The sequence below is a fragment of the Megascapheus bottae genome, chromosome X (genome assembly GCF_031878675.1).
Source record: "Megascapheus bottae isolate mThoBot1 chromosome X, mThoBot2.hap1, whole genome shotgun sequence".
Lineage (NCBI taxonomy): Eukaryota > Metazoa > Chordata > Mammalia > Rodentia > Geomyidae > Megascapheus > Megascapheus bottae.
The window spans coordinates 37,262,707-37,289,273 of record NC_143547.1 but is presented as its reverse complement, the minus strand read 5'-3'; the positions used below and the strand labels follow the sequence as shown (position 1 = coordinate 37,289,273).

General features: G+C 45.0%; 1 protein-coding gene and 1 long non-coding RNA gene across 4 annotated transcripts in view; both read right to left on the bottom strand.

The window, feature by feature from the left end:
- The window catches only part of LOC150040861 (IQ motif and SEC7 domain-containing protein 2), a 111,100-nt gene that overhangs the window by 33,751 nt on the left and 50,782 nt on the right, over positions 1–26,567 (bottom strand). Inside the window, exon 1 of one of the 3 annotated variants that reach the window (XM_090326013.1) lies at positions 26,288–26,357. The exons of the other annotated variants lie outside the window; for them this stretch is intronic. Coding sequence (XP_090182139.1) covers positions 26,288–26,313 — 26 coding nt within the window. The 5' untranslated portion in view covers positions 26,314–26,357. Of the gene's footprint in view, positions 1–26,287; positions 26,358–26,567 lie in introns of those variants that run through there. 3 annotated transcript variants of the gene reach the window in all.
- LOC150040862 (uncharacterized) lies at positions 4,551–26,367 on the bottom strand. The gene is made up of 3 exons (XR_016533751.1): positions 26,288–26,367; positions 24,165–24,260; positions 4,551–5,365 (listed from the first exon to the last, which is right to left on the bottom strand). It is a non-coding gene; the product is annotated as an uncharacterized LOC150040862 (long non-coding RNA).

Here is a 26,567-nt window from a genome sequence, read left to right as displayed (position 1 = left end):
CAAGCAATGAAAGGATCATGTGAGCCAAGTCTCTAAGATGGTAGGATGTGGGACAGGCCAATCCCTGTGGATTTGGGGCTGGGCTGCTCATGGTGGGGGAGCAATGACCCTCCCTAGATGCTGCTCCTGATGGGAGGGAGGTCTTTTCCTCCTTCCCTTTACTGGTACTGCCTAGAGCCGGGCAATCAGCAGGGGATGGGATTGGGATGCAGTTACCATGGAAATGAATGGGGGCTGTTGCCATGGATACCATAAGATGAGGGCAAGAAGAAACAAGGAATGTTGAGGGCTATCCCCATGACAACTTAGACTAGAGGAGGAGACCGGAAGTGAGAGAAAAACAAAACACAACAAGACACACCTACCTAGATGAGGGCCTGGGACTTTGGGCTCTGGAAGAAGACAGGAAAATCAAAGCTGGTGGAGAGTTACAGAAGTGCAGGAGAGCAGTTACCTTTCCCTCCTCTCATAGCTCTTTTGCAAGCTGTTTTTCTAGTCAATTCCAGGGCCACACAGATTCTAATTGGAAACCCATGTTGGCTTAGCATAGGAACTGACAGGAGAGCAGGCTAAGGGGAAGACTGCATAAACAGTAGGTAAACATAGGCTCTGGAAGCCCATTGACCTGGGGCTTGAACTCTGGGCCCACGCACTACCCCTGAGCTCATCATCTCAAGGCTAGTGCTCTACCACTTGAGCCACAGAGCCACTTCCGGTTTTCTGGTGGTTAATTTGAGATAAGAGTCTCACAGACTTTCCTTCCTGGGCTGGCTTTGAACCGCAATCCTCAGATCTCAGCTACCCCAGAGTAGCTAAGTTTATAGGCGTGAGCCACCAGCGTCCGGCCTTGGTATTGTTTCTTTGCAGCTCTAAAAATAGTAGTTGTCATTTACTGAATGCCTTAGGACTGTCCCTTATGCTAGGCCGAACAATCATGAAAGGTCTAGGTTGTTTTCCAGGAAGGATATGAGACAGATGAGAAAACTGAAGTACAGAGCACAGAGGTGGCAGAACCAGGATTCAAATAAATGTGCCCCTGGACACACAAAGCTAGACGTGTTGCTCAGTAGTAATACATTTGCCTAGCATAAGTGAGGGTCTCAGTTTTATCCTCAGTATCAGACAAAAAGGAAGTTTATCTGAACACGAGTTAAATGTATGTTCTTGCCATTCCTTTAGGGGGTAGAATCCTTTCATTCTCTGTCTCCTGGTTCCTTCCCAGAGTAGACAGACATTGGATAAATATTCATGGAGGGAGTGAGTAAGTGAGTGAAGAAACCACCCAGGAGGAAGCAAGAAAGACTGAAGTTAGATGGGAGAAACGCCTGACTTCAAGAGTGACTCATGGGTTTGGCTGACCAAGGACAGATAAAGACCAACCAAATTAGGATGAACTTCACAAATGAGGCTTTCTGAACCATCTAACCCCACAACTCCAAATTGAGGCTCAAAGTGATTTTCCCTTAGCCCAGGGTACAAAGCCCCTACTTTCTAGGCCAGGGCTCACTTTGAGACACAGAATTGTGCCCTCTGTGCCACTTACCCTGTCTCTTAAGTTCTAAAACCTCCAACAATAGGCAACTTTCAATTCCTAGACTATGACTTACATTCATATACTTGCTTTTTTGTGCTTTCTGTCCAGAATATTCACTCTCTCCTTCACCCTGGGGTTTGGCCAACCTGCATGAGCTCCTATTCAGCTTGCAGTACCCCAAGCAGGCATATTCTCCTTTGTAGGCAGTTCTGACTCACACTTGCCCTCACAGAACCCAATCTCCTTCTCTGTGTCTCATGCACATCAACTAATTTGTTATTCTCTGTCTCTGTCTCTCTTCCTTCCCCCCTTCTCCTTATCTCCCTCTCTTATATCAGCCTTGAGGCTTGAACTCAGGGCCTGGGCACTATCCCTTAGCCTTTTCTGCTCAAGGCTATCATTCTAACACTTGAGATATTACTTCACTTCTGGCTTTTTGACAGTCCTGGGGCTTGAACTCAGGACCTGGGCACTGTCCTTCAGCTTTTGTCAGGCTCTACCACTTGAGCCACAGTACCACTTCTGGCTTTTTCTGTGTATGTGGTACTGAGGAAAGGAACCAGGGTTTCATGCATGCTAGACAAGCACTCTACCACTAGGCCCCACTCCCGGCCCCACTTCTGGCTTTTTGGTAGTTACTGGAGATAAAGGTCTTGAGGACTTTTCTGCCTCGGCTGGCATCAGACTGTGATCCTCAGAGCTCAGCCTCCTGAGTACCTGGAATTACAGGCATACACCATCAGCACCTGGCTATGGTTCTCTCTTGAAGTGTCTATCCATTGTCTGCCTCCACTTCTGTGTTTCAGAGGCAGTAGTCAGGTATAATTCATTTCCATGAATCTGCCATGTCCAGGCCAGGGCCCAGCATGCATCTGTTCCTCAGCAGGTGCCTCAGTTCCCTAAAACCACAGGTAGAGGTCAGCATGTGTGTGAGTTGGCACTCTAAAAGCCACAGTCCCATATGTGAAAAAGCCACGCATACCTAGCTTTGTAATTCTCTTCACGCGATACACACGTGGAAAGCCAAGCCCAGAAAGTCACCACCTCACACGGCAATCGCACATTCTCCAAATTCCTCACACCCCATTTCACATCATCACATTCCCTCAGACATACACCAGCTCAGACAGCCTTCAAAGACTCCCATGCAAGGACACAAGGAGACATGTTTCTCTCGCATATGGATATAAATACAAACCTGCTCCCTTCCCACAGCACAGCCCCTCAGCACAATTCATTCAGTTTAGTTGCCAACACAAGAGTTTCCACTCTCACACAGCTCTCAAGATGAGCATCTAACCTTGATTGTTTTTAATGGGTCCCCTTCCCCATTTCCTCTAGCTCCACTGAAATGAAGGGCAGAGTAACCCACTTACCATTTCCCAATCAGGCCCTGGAGCCTACCACCAGGGTTTCATCCATGTATTTCATCCATGTATTTATTGCCATATATTTCCAGTCACACTTTGCCACCTAATCAAACCTTTCCTAATCTTCACCATCCAATTCATGCCCTCCTTCCCCCAGCAAGCCATCTTGGAAACCATTCTTCCCTGCCCACGTTGCCCTTCTCTTTGAACCTGGATGATATTGTATTCATTCCTAAAAGCCACTGTTTACTCAATCATGTTTGTCCTTTGCACCCTGCCTTATTTCCTCAGGATCTCTCATGTCCCCTGAGAAATGGGGAACACAAGCCACTGCCTTACTTTGATCTCACAGTATTCAGATTGAGGCTTTGTACCCAGTAGGCTCTCAAGCAATGCTGTCTGGAAGAGTAAATAAGGGAGTAAGGAGGGGAAGAGAAGAGAGGGAGGAGAGAAAAAATAAATAAGAATGTGAATGAGTAGATGAGTGAAATGATGGCGTGAAACAATGAGTGAGGGGATGAAGTGATGTTCTAGGAAAACTACAGATGTAACGCAATGGAATGTTGAAGGGAGGAGGAAAGAGGAGGGGAGGGACTCTCACTGGGCCTTATCAAAACAAGAACAACCAATTACAGCACACTTGCCCAAGCCTGCCTCTGACCCTATGTCCTGGTCTTTCCTGCTAATCTTCATGAGAAGCCAAAGAGGCAGATTATCAAGGAGGAAAAAGAAAAAGAAAGAAAGACTTGCTCATGGTTACACAGACCATCAGTGGCAGAACCAGAAGGTAAATTCAGATTTGTCTAATGCTAAGGGCTCTGAGAAGGAAAGTCAGGACATGAGCCCACTTTAGGCTCCCACAGAGACATCATGGAAGGTAGAGTTGGGGAGGGGGTGGGGGAGTAACTCCAACTCTACCATCCACTCTCCTGGCATCCTTCAAGGAGTGTTAACTTCAGGCCAGGTGGAGGGAATATTTATTGTCATTTATTGACTAAGGGAAATGGTTTCCTCTCAGATCCAGAGATTCCTCCTCCAGTTGTAGAATCCGAGCTGTAAAAATACAGGAACAAGGAATCCATCACAGACTATTAAAAAATCACACTGTCGGAATTTTTCTTCTTTAAAAAAAAATGACAGTATCATGAAATCTTAAAATCACAGGATGGAAGAATTTGAAGATCACAACATTGTAGAAATAGAAATCACAGAATTGCATGGAATGTGTCCCAGAATCCTTGTCTCTTAACTGCCTATAATCATAGCTTCTTAAAATGGAAGCATCTCAGCTTCTAAGAATGTTGGAACTGAAAGGGCTGTTGGGGGCCTTCCTATCCAACCAACCTCCTTCTGCACGTTCCAGATGGGGAGACTATATATCGGAGGTTAAGGGACATGCCCAATATTTGCCAGCTCTAGCTGTCTTGGGCTAATGTGAGCCCCCAAAAGGCCAGAAGGCATGCTCATATTGGAAGCCATTCACACATCCTCTTGGGTGTTGATTAATACCATAAATCAAACCTTACTCTGTCTCCCAGGCTCTATTCCCAAGCCCTGGATAGAAAAAAGGCAAGGCTGGGTGGGGATTAGGACAAGGAAGTGGAGTGGGGTGGAACATACATCAGTCAGAGTGAAGAGATCAGCTTTTATTGATGGAAATTCCTTTATACACAGCAACACACACACTGAAAGCCCTTTTCCTCCTGATTGTATTTACAGAGCACTATGGGAGCGGCCAGGGGATTGGGGAGTGGGGGATGGGGCCAGGCCTTCAAGCAGTGGAGGAAATGGCAGCGATGGCCATAGCAAGGAAACAGCAACGGGGAACTAGGCAGGCTGGATCCTGCCCTGTCTGGTCCTCTGAGCCCTAGGCACCCTGCATCTCTGTTTGTGCTCACAGAGACCAGAGGTAGGTCCTTGGGAAGTCATTTGAAGACCTCTCCAGGAGTAGCAGGGCTCCAGGGTGGCTGGGAAGCGGGAGTGCGGGTGCAGGAGGGTCTGGGTTTCAAAGCTTCAAGCTCCAAGCTCCAAGCTCTGCTTCTCCCACAGTTTGATTAGACTTAAGGCTCCAGCGCTCATGCTCTCTCTCTCTCTCTCTCTCTCTCTCTCTCTATCTCTCTCTCTCTATCTCTCTCTCTTTAATGTAGGGGCTGGAGCCTATGGGAGACAGCAGTGGGGAGTGGCAATTCCAAGATCAGGGAAGGAAGGGGCACGATGCTTGCCCATTGGGTTCCTGAAGCAGGGGTACAGGGTCCCAAGGGGAATCTGCACGGGCTGGGGTATGGGGGTGGGGTGGGGCGGGGGGGGGGGGGCTGGTTAAGGCTTTTGCTTCTGCATAGAAAATGGCCCTTGTCCTCTCAGTTACCGAGAGGAGGGACTACTGCACTCGGAGGCCGGACAGCAGAACTGGTGAGCGTCTTCCTCTTCCTCTTCCTCAGTCTCCTCCTCCTCCTCCTCTTCCCTGGGGCCAGGAAGGGCAGGGTAGAGGCCACAGGCGGCAGGTGACAGAGAGAGGCAGAGGCATTAGTTTGCAGAGCAGGGGAGATACATGAAGGGCCAGAACCAGAAGGTGTGTGGGGGGGATGGCTAGGATTGGGTCCAAATAGAGAGGCCAGTGTGGCAGATTACCCAGGGCCACATATCCATCTCCATCTTCAAGGAGCCTGTTCCCTTGTGGGACAGCCCTCCCCCATGCCCAGCTTGGATTCAGTCTTAAGAGTCACCCCAGAGTACATACACTCCAGTTCTAACTTTGACAGGGTGCTTAATCTTCATTTTAATATAAAGAGTAGCAACCTGCTTTGTATTGTTACAAGCAGCATTTTAGAGATGAGGGAACTGAAGCTCAGAGAGGTTAGATCTAACCTGACCAAGGTCACAAACTTGGGCAAGTGATAGAGACAGGATTTGAACCCAGAGTTCTTGGAGCTTCAGGTCTCAGACTAAATCCTACTAGGTTCTCTGAGTAAACTTTGCATTCTGGGTTAAAAAAAAGTCTACCCTGAACTTAAAGGACAAAGATTTGCATTTCCTGAAGGCTCAAAGTCAGAAAATAGGAGCCACTTAGAAATAAGAATATGGAAAGCCCACAGCTTTGGAAGCAAAAAAAAAAGTTCTGGGTTCAAATCCCAGCTCTCCAAGTGTCTCTAGATTATGTCCCCTTATGCATTGGATTGCCCCACGCAGAACCTCCATTTTCTCATCTGTAAAATGGGACCCATGATGCCAAGCCCCCAGGGCTGTTGCAAGATTCAGAACATACATCAAGCACTTGAACCAATAGCAAAAGAAACATGGTGGAGCTATGGTTAACTGCTCCTAAACTGAATCTAATTCCCACAGTGGCTCCCTGCCCACATGGAAGCAGCCACTGTGGGAGGGAAGAGTCATTTGAAGAAACCTGTCCCCAGGGTACTGCTGAGCAGTACCAAGGGTCAGACTTCATATGCCAGTCAGTCGGACTGGGCCACAATTTCATGGGGCAGATGGACAGACAGTGGAGCTTGAAATGGCTAGGTGCCTTTGGAAGTGGAAAAGGAGATCTTCTGGGAATAGCTAAGCAGACAGGAACACTCCATTCCTAGATTCCTCAGCTCAGATGTAGTTAAGTATGGAATCCAGGAACAAAGTTATATTTGGAAGAGATGGGAAGGATAGTGGACAGGCAAGGGGAAGCACCATTGTTCATTGTACAGGGAGAAAAGCACATGTGGGCACAGTACACACACACACACACACACACACACACACACACACACACAGCCTTCAGACTCAGAGCTCCCTAATGACACATTGTTCCACACACTCACTGAGTCAACAAAATCACATGAATCAGGGCTCAAGTCCAGGGCATCTGAGTCTCCCATTCCTCATCTCTAAAACAAGAAGATAATTCCACACCTCCCAAGGTTGTCATGAGGAACAAATGATAGTCCAGTCCCACTGCTTATTTCCCTCTTGTCCACAGTCACTTCCTGTTTTCTTCTCCCTACCTTTGTGGACCACAATAGCCTTCCTAAAGTCTGCCTTCAAGCACCAATCTCTTTTGCTCAGACACATTCATCTTAGTATCCCATTGCATTCTGGGTAAAGTTCAGACCCCTCAGGCTGGCATACAAGAGTCCTTCATCCTACAGTCTCACCTGGCCCTTCCTAGTCTGATGGAGTCAGTCAGGCCTGGGTTTTGACGGAAGCTCCATCACCTATTAGCTGGGTGGCCTGGGGTCCATTTCTTCACCAATCTGGGACTCATTTTCCTTATGTGCCAAATGAGGAAACATTTATGCTGCACGGTGTGGTAGGATTAAATGATCTCAAGTATGCTAAAGCACCTGATACAGGGGAGGCATGGCACCTAACACATAAGTATTATGACTCTTTTTTTTTTGATGGGTCATGGGGCTTGTACTCAGCCTGCTCACTGCCCCTGAGCTCTTCAGCTCAAAGATACCGCCTTAACCCTGGGCCTGGAAGTTGTCTCTGAGCTCTTCAGCTCAAGGCTACCCCCTACCACTAGAACCACAGCCCCACTTCCCCTTTTCTAGAGATTAACTGGAGATAAAAGTCTCACCACCTTTAGTGCCTGAGCTGGCTTTGAACTGCAACCCAGAGATCTCAGCCTCCTGAACAGCTAACATTACAGACGTGAGCCACCATGCCTGGCTATGACTATCATTATTGTGGAATCAGCATCACTGTATTCTACTTACTTGGTGGCTCCTTACTCCATCAGTGTGCCCAGTCTTTTCACACCTATAATAAGTCTGTTTCCTGGATTTCATAATTCTGCTCGAATGCAGATTCCTTCAGGAACTCCTCCCTGATATCTCTCTGTTGCTGTCTCTGTCTCTTTGCCAATCCCAGGGCTTCAATTTAGGGCCTGACCATTGTCCTTGGAGTTTCTCAAGGCTAGAGCTCTATTGCTTGAACCACAGAACCACTTCCAGCTTTTACCATGTATGTGGTACCAAGGAATCGAACCCAGGTTTTCGTGCATGCTAGGGAAGCACCCTACCACTAGGCCAAACTCCCAGCCCTGATTCTTAACCACAAGTATTTTCAGCTGTCTCTACGCTCCAGCATCCAAGTGTGGGGCAGGGATCTCTGTTGGCTGCTTTGAATGTTTTGACATATTTCTGTCACCAATCCTCCAAACGGTCTAACATGCTCACCACTGCTTCTCCTCTCTGTGGGAAAGGTGGGGGAGGGGGGTCTGAACTATTTAAGACCAGTCTCCACCTGGGCTTCCTGAGCCCATCCCTGTTTCCTCCTCCACATCAACCATCCCTTCTCCTTCCCATATTCTCAACCTCTCCTCTGTTGCCTCCTTCCTGTCCTCATTTATAGAAGCTTCAAGTCTCTTCCATCTGGGACTAAAAACCCTCTATCTGCCCCCACACCCTCCCTCTGTCCTTCTCTCCTCTTCACAACTCAACTTCTTGAGAAATTCGTCTACACTGGCCATCTCCACTTCAGTACCTCCCACGAGCTCTTCAACCCACTGCAATCTGCCTCATGCGCCCACCACTGCAGGGAAGCTGTTCTTAAGGAGGTCGCCCAGGCCCTCCTGATGATTGAAGTCAATAGACTTTCTTTTGCTCTTCACATGTCATAGTCCTTAACGAGAGCCTCCTCTGTAGAGCTGATTCCTTGCTCTTTCAGCTCTCTCCCCTAGCTGATCGTCTACCTGCTTCTCCGACTCCCTTCCCACTCTCTTCCTCTGCCCATCCCTCCCTTCCCCAGGTCCACTCTGGCCCTCTTTATTCTGCTTTCTTCACTTTTGTTCCACACTGTCTTTTCAGCAATATCATTCTATTTCCTAACTTGAGGTGTGGCTCTCTCTAGCTGGGAATCTCTCACCTGGGTCCCAGACTCATACAGCTTTAGGGCCTTTAGAGTCAGAGGGATACTTCATCTATTTTTTTTAAGGGCTAGCACTGGAGCTTCAACTCAGGACCTGGATGTTGTCTCTTAGCTTTGCTCCGGTCATGGCTGGCACTCTACCAACAGCTGTACTTCTAGCCTTTTTTTTGTGCTGAACTGGAGATAAGAGTCTCACAGACTTTTCTATCTGGGCTGGCTTGGAACCATAATTCTCAGATATCAGCCTGTTGAGTAGCTAGGATTACAGGTAGGAACCACTGACACTCAGCTCTAGCTCTGTGTTGTTGTTTTGCTGGTCCTTGGGCTTTAACTCTGGGCCTGGCATTGTCCCTGAGCTTTATGACTCAAGGCTTGTGCTATACCATTTGAGTCACAGCCTACTTCTGGCTTTTTTTCGGTAATTACTTGGGGATAAGAGTCTCACAGACTTTCCTGCCTGGGATGGCTTTGAATTGAAATTCTCAGATCTCAGACTCCTCAATAGCTAGGATAACAGGAGTGAGCCCAGCTTTCCCTCATTCTTAACCACCGCAAATCTAGTACTCTATATTTCCCATTTTAGTGAAAGGTATCACCTGTGCCAAAAAACATAACTGGGAGGTACCCTATGATTCCTACTTCCTTAGCCAGTCAATCACTAACTCCTATTGATTCTGCCCCCTAGAAACCTCTACAAGTCTATATATTATTGGCTTTGGGCAGATTATCATCTACTCCTGGCCCCTCGTTCAATCTTTCTCCAACCACACTGGCCTCCTAGCTGTTCCACGGCGAGCATATTCTTGTCCTAGAGTTTTGGTAATTTGAGCTGCTTCTATCTGGAACATCATTTTTCAGGCAGGTGCATGGCGCACTCCCTTCTTTCTTCAAGTCTCTGCTCAAATTCTACATTATCAGACAGGTATCCCAATATTCTCTTCCTCCTGGCTAGTTTTCGTCAGAGCACTCATAAGACATCAGATATATTCTATATATTTATTTGTTTCACCTACTGTAAGATCCATCAAGATAGGCATATGTTTTATATAATGCTGTATTTCTTTTCTTTTCTTTAATTTTTTTTTTGTCAGTCATGAGGTTTGAACTCTGGGCCTTGGCGCTGTCCCTGAACTCTTCAGCTAGTGTTCTTCAAATAGTGCTCTACCGCCACTTCTGGTTTTCTGGTAGTTAATTGGAGATAAGTATCACATGGACTTTTGTGCCTGGGCTGGCTTTGAACCACGATCCTCAGATCTCAGCTACTCATGAGTAGCTAGGAATACAGGCATGAGCGAGCTACCCGGTGCCTGGCTCAATGCTCTATTTCAAGTGCTGGTACCTGCCTTTCCTTTAATAAATATTTATTGAATGACTTCATGAAATGCCTAAGCATTTCAACTTACTGTCAGTTCCACTCTTGGTAATCTTGCCCATCTCCTATTATGTCTTTACTCTCAGATTTGGTTCTGTCTTCTGTACAATCACTCCTTAGTCCTTCTTTCTGCTCTACCCGCACTGCCATTCCATTTGTCAGTCTGTCTTACTTTTCTGTCTCATCTCTTTCTTTCTCTCTATTGCATCAGCCTCCTCCCTAATCTCCTTTCCTCCTAAAATGTTAATTGAATCACACCACTTTTCCTACTCAAGAACTTCTCGTGGCTTCCCAGCTGTCTATCCAAAGGGGGAAAAAATAACAAGCCCTGTTGTCACCAGACAACTACTCCAGGCATGCCTAAACTCTGCATGCCTCTAATGTCTCCATTCACATTTACTCATCTCCAAGCTTTGTGCAGACCCTCCTATCATCCTCCATCCTCAATTGATAGCTCTTGAAATCTTTATGGAGCTCTGAATGACTTAGTTCAAACACTACTTTCTTTGGGAAACTTTGCCTTACTCTCAACAGAGAAGTAATCCCACTCCAAATCCCAGAGAAAAGAAACATCTCCAGGGCTACCCAGGATCTCTGAAACAGTGAGACTGAAGACAGTAATGAAGTCTGAGACTCTGGATGCTGAATGAGCCTTAACAGAGAGTTCTTCATTCCTTTTGCACTTGTACACTGAACTCCCAGTCCTCTGGCCTATTATTAATGTCATATCCTTGCCACCTCTCTTCACCTCACCTTCTTCTAAATTTAAAAGAGTTTATACTACTCAATAGTTCTTTATTTTTACAGTCCCAGAGCTTGAACTCAGGGCCCAAGCACAGTCCTTGGGCTTTCTCAAGGCCTAGAGCTCTACCACTTCTAGCACCACTTCCAGGTTTTTTCTAATGCATATAGTTCCAAGGAATGGAACCCGGCTGTTTGTGCATGCTAGGCCAAATTCCCAGCTTCCTACCCAACAGTTCTATTGTCGCTATCTTAGTAACAACTCTCAGTGGATTGATTCCATCATTTGAAATTAAAATGCCTTGATGGAAATGATGGTCCCTGGAATCATGTAGCAGGGAGCCCTGCTCAATTCCAGCTCTCCTATGACAATACTCCACATCAGGCCTTCCAGGCTGTATCTTCAATGCAGTCCATTCTTCAGACTGACTGCTAATGTGATGGTGCTGAAACAAATTTTTACCGAATTACCCTATTTAAAATATTCTGACGTGATCCTTTGTCACCAACAACTTTGGTTCTGAACCTTCTCGGAGGAGATCTAAATCCCTTTATGCATTTTGAGGGGAGCAGTTATGAGGATTGAACTCAGAGCTTGGGCACTTTCCCTCAACTCTTTTGCTCAAGGCTAGTGCTTTACCACTTTGAGCTACAGCTCCACTTCCATTTTTTTTTTTGAATGGTTAATTGGAGATAAGAGTCTCATGAGGACTTTTCTGCCTGGGCTGGCTTTGAACTGCTGTGATTCTCAGATCTCAGCCTCCTGAGTGGCTAGGATTACAGTCCTTTATGTATTTAATATAAGCCATGAATTATCTCCCCACCACAATATGTGTGTATACATATATGTGTATATACATATATGTGTGTATAAATATCTAACACATACTATATACATATACCACAATATGTATACATATATATACATAGATATTACATGTATATGCACACAGCTACTCATATGCAACACTTTGCATCCAATTTCTGGAAGTTAATGGGCCTTCTGAAACCACGAACTCCAGGTTAAGAACCTGTGAGCTCTACCCAGTACCATCTACATTCTTGCCTTGCATATGCTATTCCTTCTGCCTAGAATACCATTTGACACTTCACCCTTCGAAGTCTATTTACAGCTTATTTAACCTTAGAGACTCAGCTCTCAGGATGACTTTACCTGTACTACTGCACTAACCTCTGGATGGGTTCCCATTCCTTCCTATGGGATCCTACCCATTCCTCTAACACCACGCTCTCGTGTGTCATACATCTTCTCAGTCACTCCAACTAAGAGCTCATAGAGGACAAGAACCATTAACCTGCACAGGCCTTGATCACAGAAAAACTCCCTAAGTTTCTGATGAAATGAATACTGCTAATGCCAACTGTTGAGTGCCAATTATATTCTAGGCACTTTGTGGAGTACGCTGTGAGTGGATTCATCTGAATGACCTCACCTGCCATCTACTCCTCAATGAATCTCATATGTTGTTAATATTTTGTCCCGTTTTTTGTGTGTGGTGGTACTAGGGTTTGAACTTAGGGCCTTGCACTTTCCAGGCAGGTGTTCTATCATTTGCTCCTCTCCCACAGACATTTTTGCTTTTGGGGTGTGTGTGTGTGTGTGTGTGTGTGTGTGTAAGTCCTGAGGACTGAACTCAGGACCTGGGTGCTGAAATTGTTTTTTGTTCAAGGCAAGCACTCTACCACTTGAGCCACAGCTCCACTTCTAGCTTTTTGCTGGTGGATTAGATAAGAGTCTTATGGCCTTCCCTGCCCTGGCTGGCTTCAAATGGTGATTCTTAGATCTTAGCCTCTTGAGCAACTAGGATTATAGGCGTGAACCTCTGGGGCTGGCTGCTCTAGGTATTTTTTGTTGTTGTTGTTTGGGTTTTTAAAAACTGTATTTTGTTGCCCGCTCCCCTCTCTGTTGGTTGTGGGACTTGAACTCTGGACCTGGGCATTGTCCCTGAGCTCTTCAGCTCAAGGCTACCACCCTACCCCATGACCCATAGCACCACTTCCGGTTTTCTGGTGGTTAATTGGAGATAAGAATCTCACGGGACTTCAGTGCCTGGGCAGGCTTTGAACCACGATCCTCAGATCTCAGCCTCCTGAGTAGCTAGGATTGTAGGCATGAGGCACCGTGCCCGGCTTGTCTCGTATTGTTTTAGTGCTGGGGATCGAACCTAGGATTTGTACTTGCTAGACAAACTCTTAGGCAATGAAGTACATCCCAGCCATGCTTTAGGTATTTTTAAAATTAGTGTTTCCCATTTATACCTGGACCATGATCTTTCTATTTATGTTCCTGCATAGGTGAGACAGCAAGTGTAGGGAATCATGCCCAGGTTGATTGAGATGGAGTCTTACATTTTGCCTGAGCTGGTAATCCTCTTTCTCACAGTATTCTGAATAGCAAGGACTACAGGTGTGAGCTACCATGCCTAGCTTATTCTGTCCCTAACAGAGCTTCAAGTAGGTACACATATGTGTGATGTGAGTTGTTTAATGTCACCCAACCAGTGAGTAACAGAGCTAGCATGAAAGCTGTTATGGATACCATAGCAAGTGCTGGTTCATTATATCTCACGGTGCTGAATGTGACATCAAGAGATGGCATCAGCCGAACAGGACCAGGTACCAGGACCAGAACTTATGACCTAGGCTTCCTTTCCCCAAACCTTGCACTCTTAATTATTCATGCCAAGACCAAATACCTGGCTTTCTCCTTAAAATGCAATCTCTTCCAACCCAAGTCCGACTGCCAGCCTCCACATAAAGCCCTGCTATGGCCAGGCCTATCCTTTCTTTCAGACTCATCCACAGACACAGCTTTTAGATCTAATCCAGTAATATACATTGGCTAGGAGGAAGATGAATCATGAGCAGGTTCTAATCTTACAGATTTGACACTCACCCTGAATTTTACATATATCTTCTCCAATTCTAAAAGCAGCCCTGAGAGGAAAGTAGGCATTAGTCCCATTACACAGATGAGGAAAACAGAGGCTGAGAAGAGGCCCAAAGTCACATGGGTAGTAAGTGAAGAACCTGGTACTAACTCAGCCTTTTTCCTCATGTGCTTAGAAGACACAAAGAATAGTCAAGATCATTTCTGATGCGGTTGAGATCTGAAGGAAATCTATTACTCCTTCAAGACTCATTATAAATATCCCCTCTACAGATAGCTTTAGTCAAGCTCCTACTGAGAGAAAATGTACCTTTTTTGGCCACCATCTCAGTCTTGCTGTGTCCCATTCCAAATTATTCTTTTTCTTTTCTCTTCTTTTTTCTTTTTCTTTTTGGTGGTCCTGAGACTTAAACTCTAGGCATGGGCACTATCCCTGAGCTCTGTTTGCTCAAGGCCAGCACTCTACCACTTAAGACACAGTGCCACTTCTGGCCTTTTCTGTAATTTAATTGGAGATAAGAGTCTGACAGATGTTCCTAGCTGGGCTGGCTTTGAATCATGATCCTCAGATCTTAGCCTCCTGAGTAGCAAGGTATGAGCCACAGGCTCCCAGCCCATACTAAATTATTCTATCTGTGGCCTATGTCTTCCTTCCAGACTTGAGCTCCCTCACATTAAGATCAAATACAATTAATTCCAATATCCTACAAAAGTTCGGCATAAAGCCTAATCTAAAGTAAGAAAGACAAAAATACTTGCTGAGTAAATGAGGTATTACCTGAGCTAGTTAAAAGGAAATGTGCAATCAGAATAGCAAAGTACAGAGGGGAAAGGTATAAAAGAGAAAATGGATTAACAAAGCAAGGGATTAAGACCAAGGAAAAGGACCAGTAATTTTGAAATCATGACAGTATTTATTTAACACATTTTTCACAGTTGTTAAGGGAAGATTCTTTTCCTTGTAAATATGGGGTCACATTGTCAACCCTATTTGTTTTTGATGGTAAAAATCTGAAGTTTATTGTGCTGACTGAACTGGGATAACTCAACTCGGGAGTGAACAGCCTTTTTTTTTTTCTTTGGTGGGTCATGGGGTTTGAACTCTGGGCCTGGGCCCTGTCCCTGAGCTCTTCAGCTCAAGGCTACCACCCTACCCCTGAGCCACCTCACCATTTCCCATTTTCTAGTGATTAAGTGAAGATAAGTCTCAAGTGCCCTGGCTAGCTTTCAACCTCGATCCTCAGATCTCAGCCTCCCGAGTAGCTAGGATTACAGGCATGAGCTACCATGGCCAGCAACCCTATTCTTACACATTTTTAAAAATTTCATTTAGCAGTATTGGGTTTTGAATTCAAGGTTTTATGCTTGCTAGGTGGATGCTTGAGTGAGCCACACCTCTAGACCCCCTTTCCATTGGCTATTTCCTTTTCCTTTTCCTTCTTTTCTTTTCTTTTCTTTTCTTTTTTTTGCCAGTCCTGGGCTTGAGCTCAGGGCCTTAGCACTGTTCTTGGACTTTCTCCCATCCAAATACTAACCAGGCCTGACGCTGCTTAGCTTCTGAAATTAGATGAGATGGGGCCCGTTCAGGGTGGTATGGCCATAGACTGTCCTTGGACTTTCTCAAGGCTAGAGCTCTACCACTTGAGCCTCAGCACCACTTCCAGCTTTTTTCTATGTATGTGATACCAAGGAATCGAACCCGGGTCTTCATGCATGCTAGGCAAGCACTCTACCACTAGGCCAAACTCCCGGCCCTCCATGGTCTATTTTCCACATAGGGTTTTGCCTATACCCTTGCCAGCTTGCACTGATCCTCCTCCTTATGCTATCTTGTGTTGCTAGGGATGATAAGCATGCTCACCACTGGGCCTAGCTATCAGTTAAGATGGACTCTCATGAAGTATTTTTTTTTTTCTGTCAGCCATGGGGCTTGAACTCTGGGCCTGGGCGCTGTCCCTATTCTCTTAGCTCAAAACTAGTGCTCTATCACTTTGAGCCACCAGTGCCATTTCTGTTTTTCTAGTGGTTAATTGGAGATAAGAGTCTCATAGACTTTTGTGCCTGGGCTGGCTTTGAACCGTGACCTCGGGTCTCAGCCTCCTGAGAACCTAGGATCACAGGCATGAACCACTGGCAATAGCTCTCATGAACTTTTATATCCTAGGCTGGCCTGCAACTCCTGATACCTGCCTCCAAAGTACCTAGGATTACAGGGTTGAGTCATAATGCTGACTTACAATTTACTTTTTAAATACAATAAGTCTTTGAGATGTTATCATAATAGTGGATTGATATGTATCTTTTACTTTTCATTTGCTACCGGATAATCTACAGATGAGGTATATCATAAATACACATGTCTCTTCTGATGGATATTTGTTTACAATTCATAAGCACGCTGCATTAAACTGCTATACATATACCTAGAAGCATTGTTGAAGTATGTATTCCTGCAAGTTAAAATTCAGAGCCAAAGGATGAACATTCAATTTAAAGTACACATAAGAGTTATGTCTACTGCTTTAACTGTGTGTAGACTGGCTAAAAATAAAGAAAGATTATTCCTACTTATAGAGTCCTGTCTTTATTTAGAGAAACATATAACATGCAACTTTTGAGTTACATTTTTAGTGATATTATGCAAGGGTATGTGATACAAAAATGTATAACAAGGCTTATATTTATAATTTAATTCGTGATTATTATAATATTGAATGGGGTATTTTGTTGTTGTTGCTTTATGCTTGCCAGTTCTAGGCTTAAACTTGGGGTCTGGGCACTGTCCCTGATCTTTTGCTCAAGATTAATGCTCTACTCCTTGAGCCACGGTGCTACTACAGGCTTTTTCTGTTTGTGTGGTACTGAGGAACTGAACCTGGGGCTTCATCCATGCTAGGCAAGCACTCTACCTCTAAGCCACAATCACAGCCCTCAAGTATGTTTTTGTAGAACATAATGGCCCAGATTTCTGTTTTTCTTCTTGTGGTATTGAAGCTTGAACTTAATGCCTTATACTCTTGCTCAGTCTACTTGCTCAAGGCTGATGCTCTATGATTTGAACCATGTCTCCAACTTTACATTTACAATTGAATTAGGGGGATTCAGGAAAAGCCTCTGGCTAGACAAGTTGGGCTTTCTGTAGTAGTGAAGCTTAGAGAAATCTAGTTCCAAGGCATTGTTCTCAACTTAGAAGCATACACATGTTTAACATTCTTTTTATTTATTTATTTTTTGCTAGTCCTGGGCTTGGCCTCAGAGCCTGAGCACTATCCCTTGGTCTTTGTGCATGCTAGGCAAGCAATCTACCACTAGGCCAAACTCTCAGCCCTTTTTAACATTCTTTTTGTGTGTATGGAAGTCCTAGTACTTGAGCTCAGGACCTGCTCTGTTATGAGCTTTTTTGCTCAAGGCTAGCATTCTGTCATTTGGGTCACAGTTCCATTTTTAGAGGCTTGAACTCTGGGCCTGGGCACTGTCCCTAAGCTCAAGGCTAGTGTTCTACCACTGGAGCCACAGCACCACTTGCCACTTCTGGTTTTCTGGTGGTTCATGGGAAATAAGAGTGCCACAGACTTTCCTGCCTGGGTTAGCATTGAACCATGAGCCTCAGATCTCGGCCTCCTGAATAGCTGGGATTATAGGCAGGAGCCACCAGCACTTAGCTACTTCTAGCTTTTTAAGCCTTTCTTTTGGCGGGGGGGGGGGGGGGGGGGGGGCTTGAACTCTGGGCCTGGATGATGTTCCTGAGCTCTTCAGCTCAAGGCTCTACCACTTGAGCCACAGCACCACTTTCAGCTTTTTCTGTGTATGTGGTACCAAGGAATCGAACCCAGGGCTTCGTGCATGCTAGGCAAGCACTCTACCACTAGGCCAAACTCCTGACTACTTCTAGCTTTTTAATAAAGGTAATAGTTTCAAGGACTTTCTTGCAAAAACTCAAGAGCCTATCTGGAAAATAAAAAGAGCTAAATATTAGCTCAAGAAGTAGAACAGAGGGGCCGGGAGTTTGGCCTAGTGGTTAAAGTGCTTGCCTAGCATGCACGAAGACCCGGGTTCAATTCCTCGGTACCACATACATAGCAAAAAGCCAGAAGTGGTGCTGAGGCTCAAGTGGTAGAGCTCTAGCCTTGAGAAAGTCCAAGGACAGTGCTCAGGCCCTGAGCTCAAGCCCAGGACTGGCAAAAAAAAAAAAAAAAGAAGAAGTAGAACAGAATGCATAAAGCCTGGGTTGAATATCAAAAAAAAAAGATTCTCATTGTAACTGACAAAATAAAAAATGGTACCAAGCCAGGTGCCAGTCCTCACACCTATAATTTTAGTTTACTCAAGAGGCTGAGATCTGAAGATCACAGTTTAAAGCCAGCACAAGGAGACCAACCCGAGACTCAGCTAATCACCAAAAAGCTGGAAGTGGAGCTGTGATTCAAATGCTACCCTTGGGCAAAACAGCTCAGGGACAGCACTCAAGCTTTGAGTTCAAGACTCAAGACCAGCAGACACACATATACAAAAACAATTGTACCAATTTGTACTCCAGAGGTTCTTTCTCCAAAGATTTCCAGTCTTTTTAATTTTAATATCTAAATTGAGACTTCGTTATTCTTTTAGTTACATTTCCTTCAGTAGTAGTAAGCTTGTACACCCTTTTTTGTTTTATTTCTTCTTAAGTTACCATGTTATGTTAAATGGATTGTTTGTCTTTTCCTTATTGCTTCCCAGAAGACAAGACAAACAAGACAGAGATAGCAACATTCCACCTGATTTTTGTATAGCAAAGGTACTTTCCCTTGGGCTGTTATTTATGTTTTAAACTATGTGCAAGGTTATTGATACTACAAAGTTGGTGTTTTTCTCCCCACAGAAATTTTCATTTGCACTGTCGACAAAATTATGATTCTATTTTATGACTTTGGGGTTGTTTTGTTGTTGTCTCAAGATGGGGGGGGGGTCTCACTATGTTACTCATATTGGACTGAAATTTCTGGGCTAAAAAAGTCCTCATGCCTTAGCTGCCTGAGTAGCTGAGACTACAGGCATATAGCACTGTGTCTGGCTTCTGTTTTTTTGTTTGTTTGTTTTTTGTTTTTTGTTTTTTTTTTCTCCAGTCCTGGGCTTGGGCTCAGGGCCTGAGCACTGTCCCTGGATTTTCTCAAGGCTAGGGTTCTACCACTTGAGCCACAGCACCACTTCTGGCTTTTTGCTATGTATGTGCTACTGAGGAATCGAACCCAGGTCTTCGTGCATGCTAGGCAAGCACTCTAACACTAGGCCAAACTCCTAGCCCCTGTGTCTGGCTTCTGTTCTAGGTTTTAAAGTAATGCTTTGGAAAAGCCTTTTCCATCCTACTATAAAAATATTCCACTTGGGTTCTGGAGGCTTATGCCTGTGTTTCTAGCTATTCAATGGGCTACGATCTGAAGAATCATGTTTCAAAACCAGATCAAGAAGAAAAGTCTGTGAGACTCTCTCTCCAAATAACCAGCTAAAAGCTGAGCTGGAGATGTGGATCAAGTGGTACAGGCTAATCAAGCAAGCTCAGCAAGCACAGTATTTCAAACCCCAATACTGGCCAATATATATTCCATATTCTCTTTTGGTACTTTTACAGTTGTAATATTTAATTTGATTTTTGCATAAGGTAGGGATTCAACTTAATTTTTCTCAAATAGGTAGCCAATAGTGGCATCTCAATCTCCCAATTCCTGGTGCCCCATTGATTTGAAATGTCTTTTTTTATCATAAACTAACTTGCCATTTCAACATTTTGAATTTGTTTCTAAACTTGTCTATTATGTTTCAGTTATTCGTTCCCCTATCTCTATGAAGACATGACATTTGTAAATATTGTGGCTTGTCGGTAAGTTTGTATATCTAAAAGGCCAATCTCATTATTTTTCTTTTCCAAATATGTTTTAGTAATTAATAGACATTTACTTTTCCAAATGAACTTTAAAAGGCAACTGCTCAATTTCCAAATAAAACGATGTTAAAATTTTCATGATAAATTGGGGGAAATAATTTCTCTCTCTCCCTCTCTCTATCCCCCCCTCTCTCTCCCCCCTCACTCCCTCCCCCCCTGTGTAGTATGGGGCTTGAACATGGGGCCAGGGTGCTGTCCCTTAGTTTTTTTACCTCAAGGCAGATGATCTACCAGTCATTCCTCCACTTCCGCCTTCTTCATAATTAACTGGAAATAAGTCTCACAGACTTTCCTGCTCAGGCTGGCTTTGAACCATGACCCTCCGATCTCAGCTTTCTGAGTAACTAGGATTACAGGCATGAGCCACAAGTGCCTGTCTAAAATGTTAACTTTTTAAAATCTCTTGGGCTTCTCTGACTAGAAAAAGAATCTAATTGACAATGTACTCAAATCTTCTTTGAGGCTTTAATGAAATGTTAGAGTTCTACAAATAAATATTTGGCATTCCTTATAAATTCTCTCTCTCTCTCTCTCTCTCTCTCTCTCTCTCTCTCTCTCTCTCTCTCTCTCTCTCTCTCTCTCTCTCTCTCTCCCTCCCTCCCTCCCTGCCACCCCCTTCTCTTTCTCTTTCCTTCTTCCAGGAAACTGTCCCTTAGCTTTTTCACTCAAGGCTGGTGCCCTACCATTTGAACCACACCTCCACTTTAGAGGTGGGTGGTAATTGGGTTAAGAATGTCACAGACTTTCCTGCCTGAGCTGGCTTTGAACCTTAATCCTCAGATCTCATCCTCCTGAGTAGCTAAGATTATAAACATGAGTCACTAGAGCCTTGTCCTCTCTCTCCCTCCCTCCCTCCTTCCCTTCTGCTGACCCTCTTATCTCTGTCTTAAGGGTGGCTGGGATCACAGATCGGGCTACCATTTCCAGCCTAGAAATTTTTCCTACTGTGAATGGGATATTAATTTATTATTATTGTTATAACATTAATCTATTATAATCTATATAATATTAATCTTTGTTATTATATTGATCTATAATTAGTTACTATTAGTATTCAGAGAAGCTAACGGTTGGGGTATATATTTACCTTGTACCTACCCACTGGATTTTCTTATTAGTTGTAATAATGTTTATCTAAGTAGAGAATCATATCATCTTCAAATAATGCTAATTCTGGCTCTTTAAATATTTATGCTACTATTTGAAGTCCCACTGGTTAAAACCTCCAGAAAATTACTGGTTAAGTAACAGTGATAGCAACAGTTCTTATTTCATTCTTGAAATGTAATAAAAAATGTATTGAGTACTTCACTGTTATACTTGATGACTATCTTAGTTTCTGATAAAAAAAAACCTCCTTACTATGTTAAGGTGGTTTTGGTGATTCCTAGCTTACTGTATTAGTTATCTGTTGCTGTATAATTACTCCATTATAGCAAGAGAACAGGCTTGCAACTTATTGGATCATTTTCCAGTGTTTTTTGAGATGATTACATAATCTTTTCTCTGTAATCTCTTAGTGTAATAAATAATAACAGGTCATTCTAACCTAGAGATGACTCACTTTCAGTGTACTTTTCCCTTATAATCTTAACTAAAAAATAAATTACAAAAACAGACTGTGTGTGTATGTGTGTGTGTGTGCACACACGTGCTACTTCCGGGGCTTGAACTCAGGCCTTGTGTGCTATCCTTGAACTATTTTTTTCTGCTGAAGGCTAGCACTCTACCACTTGAGTCACAGCTCTGCTTCTGGCTTTTTTTGGGTACTTAATTGGAGATAAGCCTCTCGGGCTTTCCTACCTGGGCTGGCTTTGAACCATAATTCTCAGATTTCAGCCTCCTAAGGATTACAGACCTGAGCCACTGATGCTGAGTTCTTTCAGCACTTTCAGGGATTCCATTTGACAATGCTATTTAAAATCATTATTACAGGGGGGTGGGGGGAGGGTAATTGGGAGCGAGATATGTGGAAGGGTATCAATGTATGTGAATTAATGCACCTTCTATCTGGCAAATATCATGTAACCCTTCTATTAATTACAATAAAAAATATATAAAAAATCGTTATTACAGATTGAAGTGTGGCTCATGTAGTAGAGCACGTGAGTTCAATTCTCAATACTGAAAAAAAAAACTTTCTATACTGAGCATGGTGGCATGCACCAATAATTCCACATGCTCAAGAGACTAAAGCAGGGAGATGATAAGTTGTAGGCTAGCCTGGGCAAGTTAGCAAAATCTTATTTAATATAAATTAAAAGAAAGGGGGTGAGGAATTAGCTAAGCTAAGCATGCATGAGGTCCTCAGTTCAATTTCTAGAACAAAGAAATGAATGCATATTTCTTGCTTTATTAACATACGAGATGTTGCTATAGTTAGTCTTTTTTTAGTTTGTTTTTTTTTGAGGTGTGTGTGTGTGTGTGTAGTATGGGGCTTGAACTCAGGGCCAGGGTGCTGTCCCTTATAATTTTTCCCCCTCAAGGCTGAAGATCTACCGTTTCAGTCACATCTGCACTTCTGCTTTTTTTTTTGTAGTTAATTGGAGATGAGTGTCACAGACTTTCCTGCCCAGGATAGATTTGAACCATTATCCTCAGATATCCTGAGTAAATTTCAGGCATGAGCCATTGTTGCCTGGCTTCATTTCTCTTTTCATTAAGTAGTTGTAAAGACAGTTTCCAATCTAACATGCCAGTTTATGATTACAATTCATCTTGATCAATGTTATTACTTGGTTTTAATTTTTTAAAATTTTTTGATGGTGCTGGAAATCAAATCCAGAGCCTTGTACATAGAAGGAAAGCACTTTTAACACTGAGTTAGATCTTTTGCCCTGACTTGTTGCTTTACAGGCTAGTCTGGTGCTCCTAGAGTCAAGTGAACTCTCCACTTCAACTTCCCAAATAGCTTGGACTACATGTGTGCACCACTATATCACTAGTTATAGCTTTTATACAATGAACTGAGAAGATATCCACATTCTCCTATGATCTGATCTTTCCAGCCTTGATAGAACTCTTTGTCATACCAGGAGTTCCAGAATATCAGTTGGACCTGGCATTATTTCTGAGAACATTTTTAAAATCATGTTTTCCATTTTCCCCCTATTTCTCCATCATTCAGGTTTCTGCCCCATCTCTAGGTCATTTTCTTTTTCTTTTTGCTGGTGCTGGAGCTTGAACTCTGGGCCTGGGTGCTGTCTCTGAGATCCTTTTGCTCAAGACTAGCACTCTATTATTTGAGCAACAGTGCCATTTGGGGCTTTTTCTGAGTACTTTACTAGAGATAAGAGTCTCATGGATGTTCCTGTCCGTGCTAGCTTCAAACCATGATCCTCATATCTCAGCCCTCCTGAGTAGATAGAATAACAGGCATGAGCCATCATGCCTGTGCACTGTCCCTGAGCTCTTCAGCTCAAGGCTACCGCCCTGCCCCTGGAGCCACAGCACCACTTCCCGTTTTCTAGTGGTTAATTGGAGAAGAGTATCACGGACTTTAGTTCCTGGGCTAGCTTTGAACCATGATCCTTAGATCTCAGCCTCCTGAGTGGCTAGGATTACAGGCATGAGCCACCATGCCTGGCTTTATCTCTTTTTTCATGTCCTCACAATCAATTGTTTACTTAGCATTTTCTCACCTTGTCTCAGCCATATCTGCCAGATGATGGTGTGGCTGATCTCTTCAAAAGGTATGTATTTATCAAAACTTTCATTTTCTATTTCACTAATTTCTAGGTTTATCGATAGTAATTGGTTTATGCTATTTTCTTTTTGTTTATTTTTTAGTTTTATAAGTGGAATAATCAACTCACTTAATGTAACTAGACTTGTCTGATAAAAGCACTGATAATCATATATTTTCTTCTAGAACCCTTATAGTAATACTCTCATTGAGGTCAGCCACTCTACACAGTCCATGAATTTCATTGTTATTTCTTTCTCAACACGAGTATTTTTAAACTTGCAAATGGGGAGAGGGGAGGGCCTAGCCCCTTTGATATGGGTGTTAATAGTTCCTTTCGTTGGAACTAATTAGAAAACATAAAATAAGTTTTCCAATTAACTTGGAAATACTGTTCTCAGAAGGTGTGGACAGATTCTTCCCTCAGCCTAAACACCCTTTCCCAGTCTATACACCACTGGCAAACTCCTATTCATCCCTCAGCACAGCTCAAATGTCACACAGTCTTGAACCAACAGCTCCAGACTTGGGGGGGGGTCTCTCACAGAGGATTTCTTCAAGGAAGGGTAAACTACAAATAGATTTGGAATGTCTTCTTTGATCTCCTGACCTACCTAATCTCACAGGCACTCCACTCAGACATTCAGACAGCCACTCCACAGTCACAGCAGGGGCTAAGGGATGAGGGGGAGGGGTCTGGCAAAGATATTTGCATATTCATCTTGTAGGGGGTGGGCCTGGGAGGGAGAAGGATGGGTCTAGCTCTTACCTGCTCTCTGCCAGCCTGCCTGAGGGGGTAAGCTTCATGGAGTCAAGGACCTGAGTAGGACAGCAATACTGGTGTAGAGTATGAGACGCTGTGGACCTGAGAGACAGTAAGAGACAGAGAGAGAAAGAGACAGAGAGAGACGGGAGGGAAGGGAAAGAGAGGGTGGGCAATGGGGACCAGGAGGTAAGAGTGAGTAGGGAAGGGGAAGAGGGAAGGCTGAGAGGAATCGAAGATAGGGGATGGAAGAGGAGAGGTAGGATACAGGGAGAGCGATGGGGAAGGTGAGATAGGAAAGGAAGGAGGGAGAGAAATGAAGAGAAAGAGGAAGGGAAGGAAGGAGGGAAGAAAAGGGGGAGAAGGAAGGAAGGAAGGAAGGAAGGAAGAAGGAAGAAAAAAAGAAAAAAACCACAAAGTCAAGAAAGAGAGGACGGCACTCGAACCACAAACAGAACACAATGACAACAGGGGGCAGTAGAGACAAGAGCCAGGCTGGGCCTCCTGTGTTTCAGGTGACTCCATGGGGCCCTGGGGCCACTGAGAGAGACGCTGGGACATCACAGCAGGGAACGGGGGAGGGAGCCCTCCTCACACCAGACGCCACAGGGGTAGGGAGGAGGGGAGGAGGAAAGGGGATGAAAGTGAAGGGAAAGATGGATGGGGGGTGGGGGGAGGGGGACTCAGCTTCCAAAGGGCCCCTCACAGGAAGGGAGGGTGGCCAGGAGGGAAGAGGCTCTGGCCCACGAAGAAGAGAGGGGGAGGAACCGGGTGGGTGGAAGGCAGGAGACACTGAAGGAGCGGAGGGCGAGAGAGAGACAGAGAGAAAGGGAAAGTGACAGGGCAGAGGGTGGAGAGACAGAGGAAAAGGAAGACAGAGGAAGGGAAAGACAAAAGACATAGAGAGAAGACAGGGAGAGGCAGAGAAAGCCAGAGCAAAGGAGGGGCAAGGGCGGAGGAGGCTGACAAGGTCTCAGAGGTCTAGGTGACAGGATGGGACTCGGGGCTGAGCGGGTGGGTGGTACCCAGGCAAGGCAGAGGATGGGGTTGTTCCAAGCAGGAGTCTTTTGCTTCCAAGGCAAGTGTTGCCGCCCCCCCACCCGAGCCCCACCCCAAGACTGAGTCCCACATTCCTCCACTCCCCCCACCCTTTGCTGGGCTCCCACCCACCCCTAGTACAGGGTCCAAAGGCCCACCCCCCCAACTCCTTTCCCACCTCCTGCTTTCTCCCATGATTAAAGTCCAGAGAATGGCAAGGGGAAGGAGGAGGGACAAGGAATAAGCTAAGGGGGTTGGTCCTGCCCTACCCAGCACAGTGCAGCTGCCGGGGACTGGCTTTCAGGTTATACCAGTTGACCACAGCACAAGAACAAGCTGGCAGTGGAGATGTAGCACATTCTAGTCCAGCCAGCCCATCTTCCACAAAGCCCCTGAAAAGGCAGGCTGTGGTCAGAACCTGACCATCCAAGAGCCTGAGTAAATGTCAGGAAATGGGCTGTAGGTCAGGCTGCTTCTCTAACTTTTTCACTTGCTGCCAATTTGAAGATGCCCAAATCTTAGACTCTCAACAGACAATCTTTGAATCTGAGAATTCTTGTCCAAAGCACTGGCATATCCTCCTCCTCCTCCTCCTCCTCCTCCTCCTCATTGTTATTATTAATTATCATCATCATCATCATCATCATCATTAGAGTGACTGTTTCAAGTAGCAACACTGAGCCAGTCACCAGACCAAGTCCCTGTCTTGAAATCTCATCGAATCAGAGCCCCTAAAAACCCTTAGGCTGAAGGAACGTTGGTATCCAGAGAATCTCAGCAGCTGAAGCCCCGCAGTGCCTGCTGTGCCTGCCAGACTAGCATGCCAGGGGCAGTTGCCAAGCTCAACCCTCACAGGTCACAGACTGAGCTGCTCAGGGCTCCAATGTCCTTACAGATCTGGGCTCCCAGATACCCACAGGCTCACCCATGGAGTCAGCTCCCTCTCCTACTAAGCCAAAGGGCCTCCAAGAGTGGAAGAAGGGAGACAGGAACCAGGAAGCCAGGAGGGTGCTGAATCAGCATGCCTGGGCACTAGAGCCAGGCCTGGGCAGGAAGGGAGGGGATCAGGCAGCCAGGGCCCAGGTTCCTACCTGCTGCTCCTCCCAGGGGGTTCCATGGGTGTGGACCTGTCCCAGGGGCAGGCCCCCCAGGCCTGCTGGAGTCTCCACCGCCGGTGTCACCACCCCCTCCTCCCCAGCCCTTCCCTAGAAGGAGGAACCAAGGAGGCGGGGCCAAGACTGCTGGGCTGCAGGCCAGGCGGCAACGGCAAACTTTGTTCCTTCCCCATTCCCCCAGGAGAGCCTGGAACTTCTCTCTAGAGGAAGGGAAGCTCACAGTCACTCCTCAGGGCTAAACTTAGGTGCACCTCTA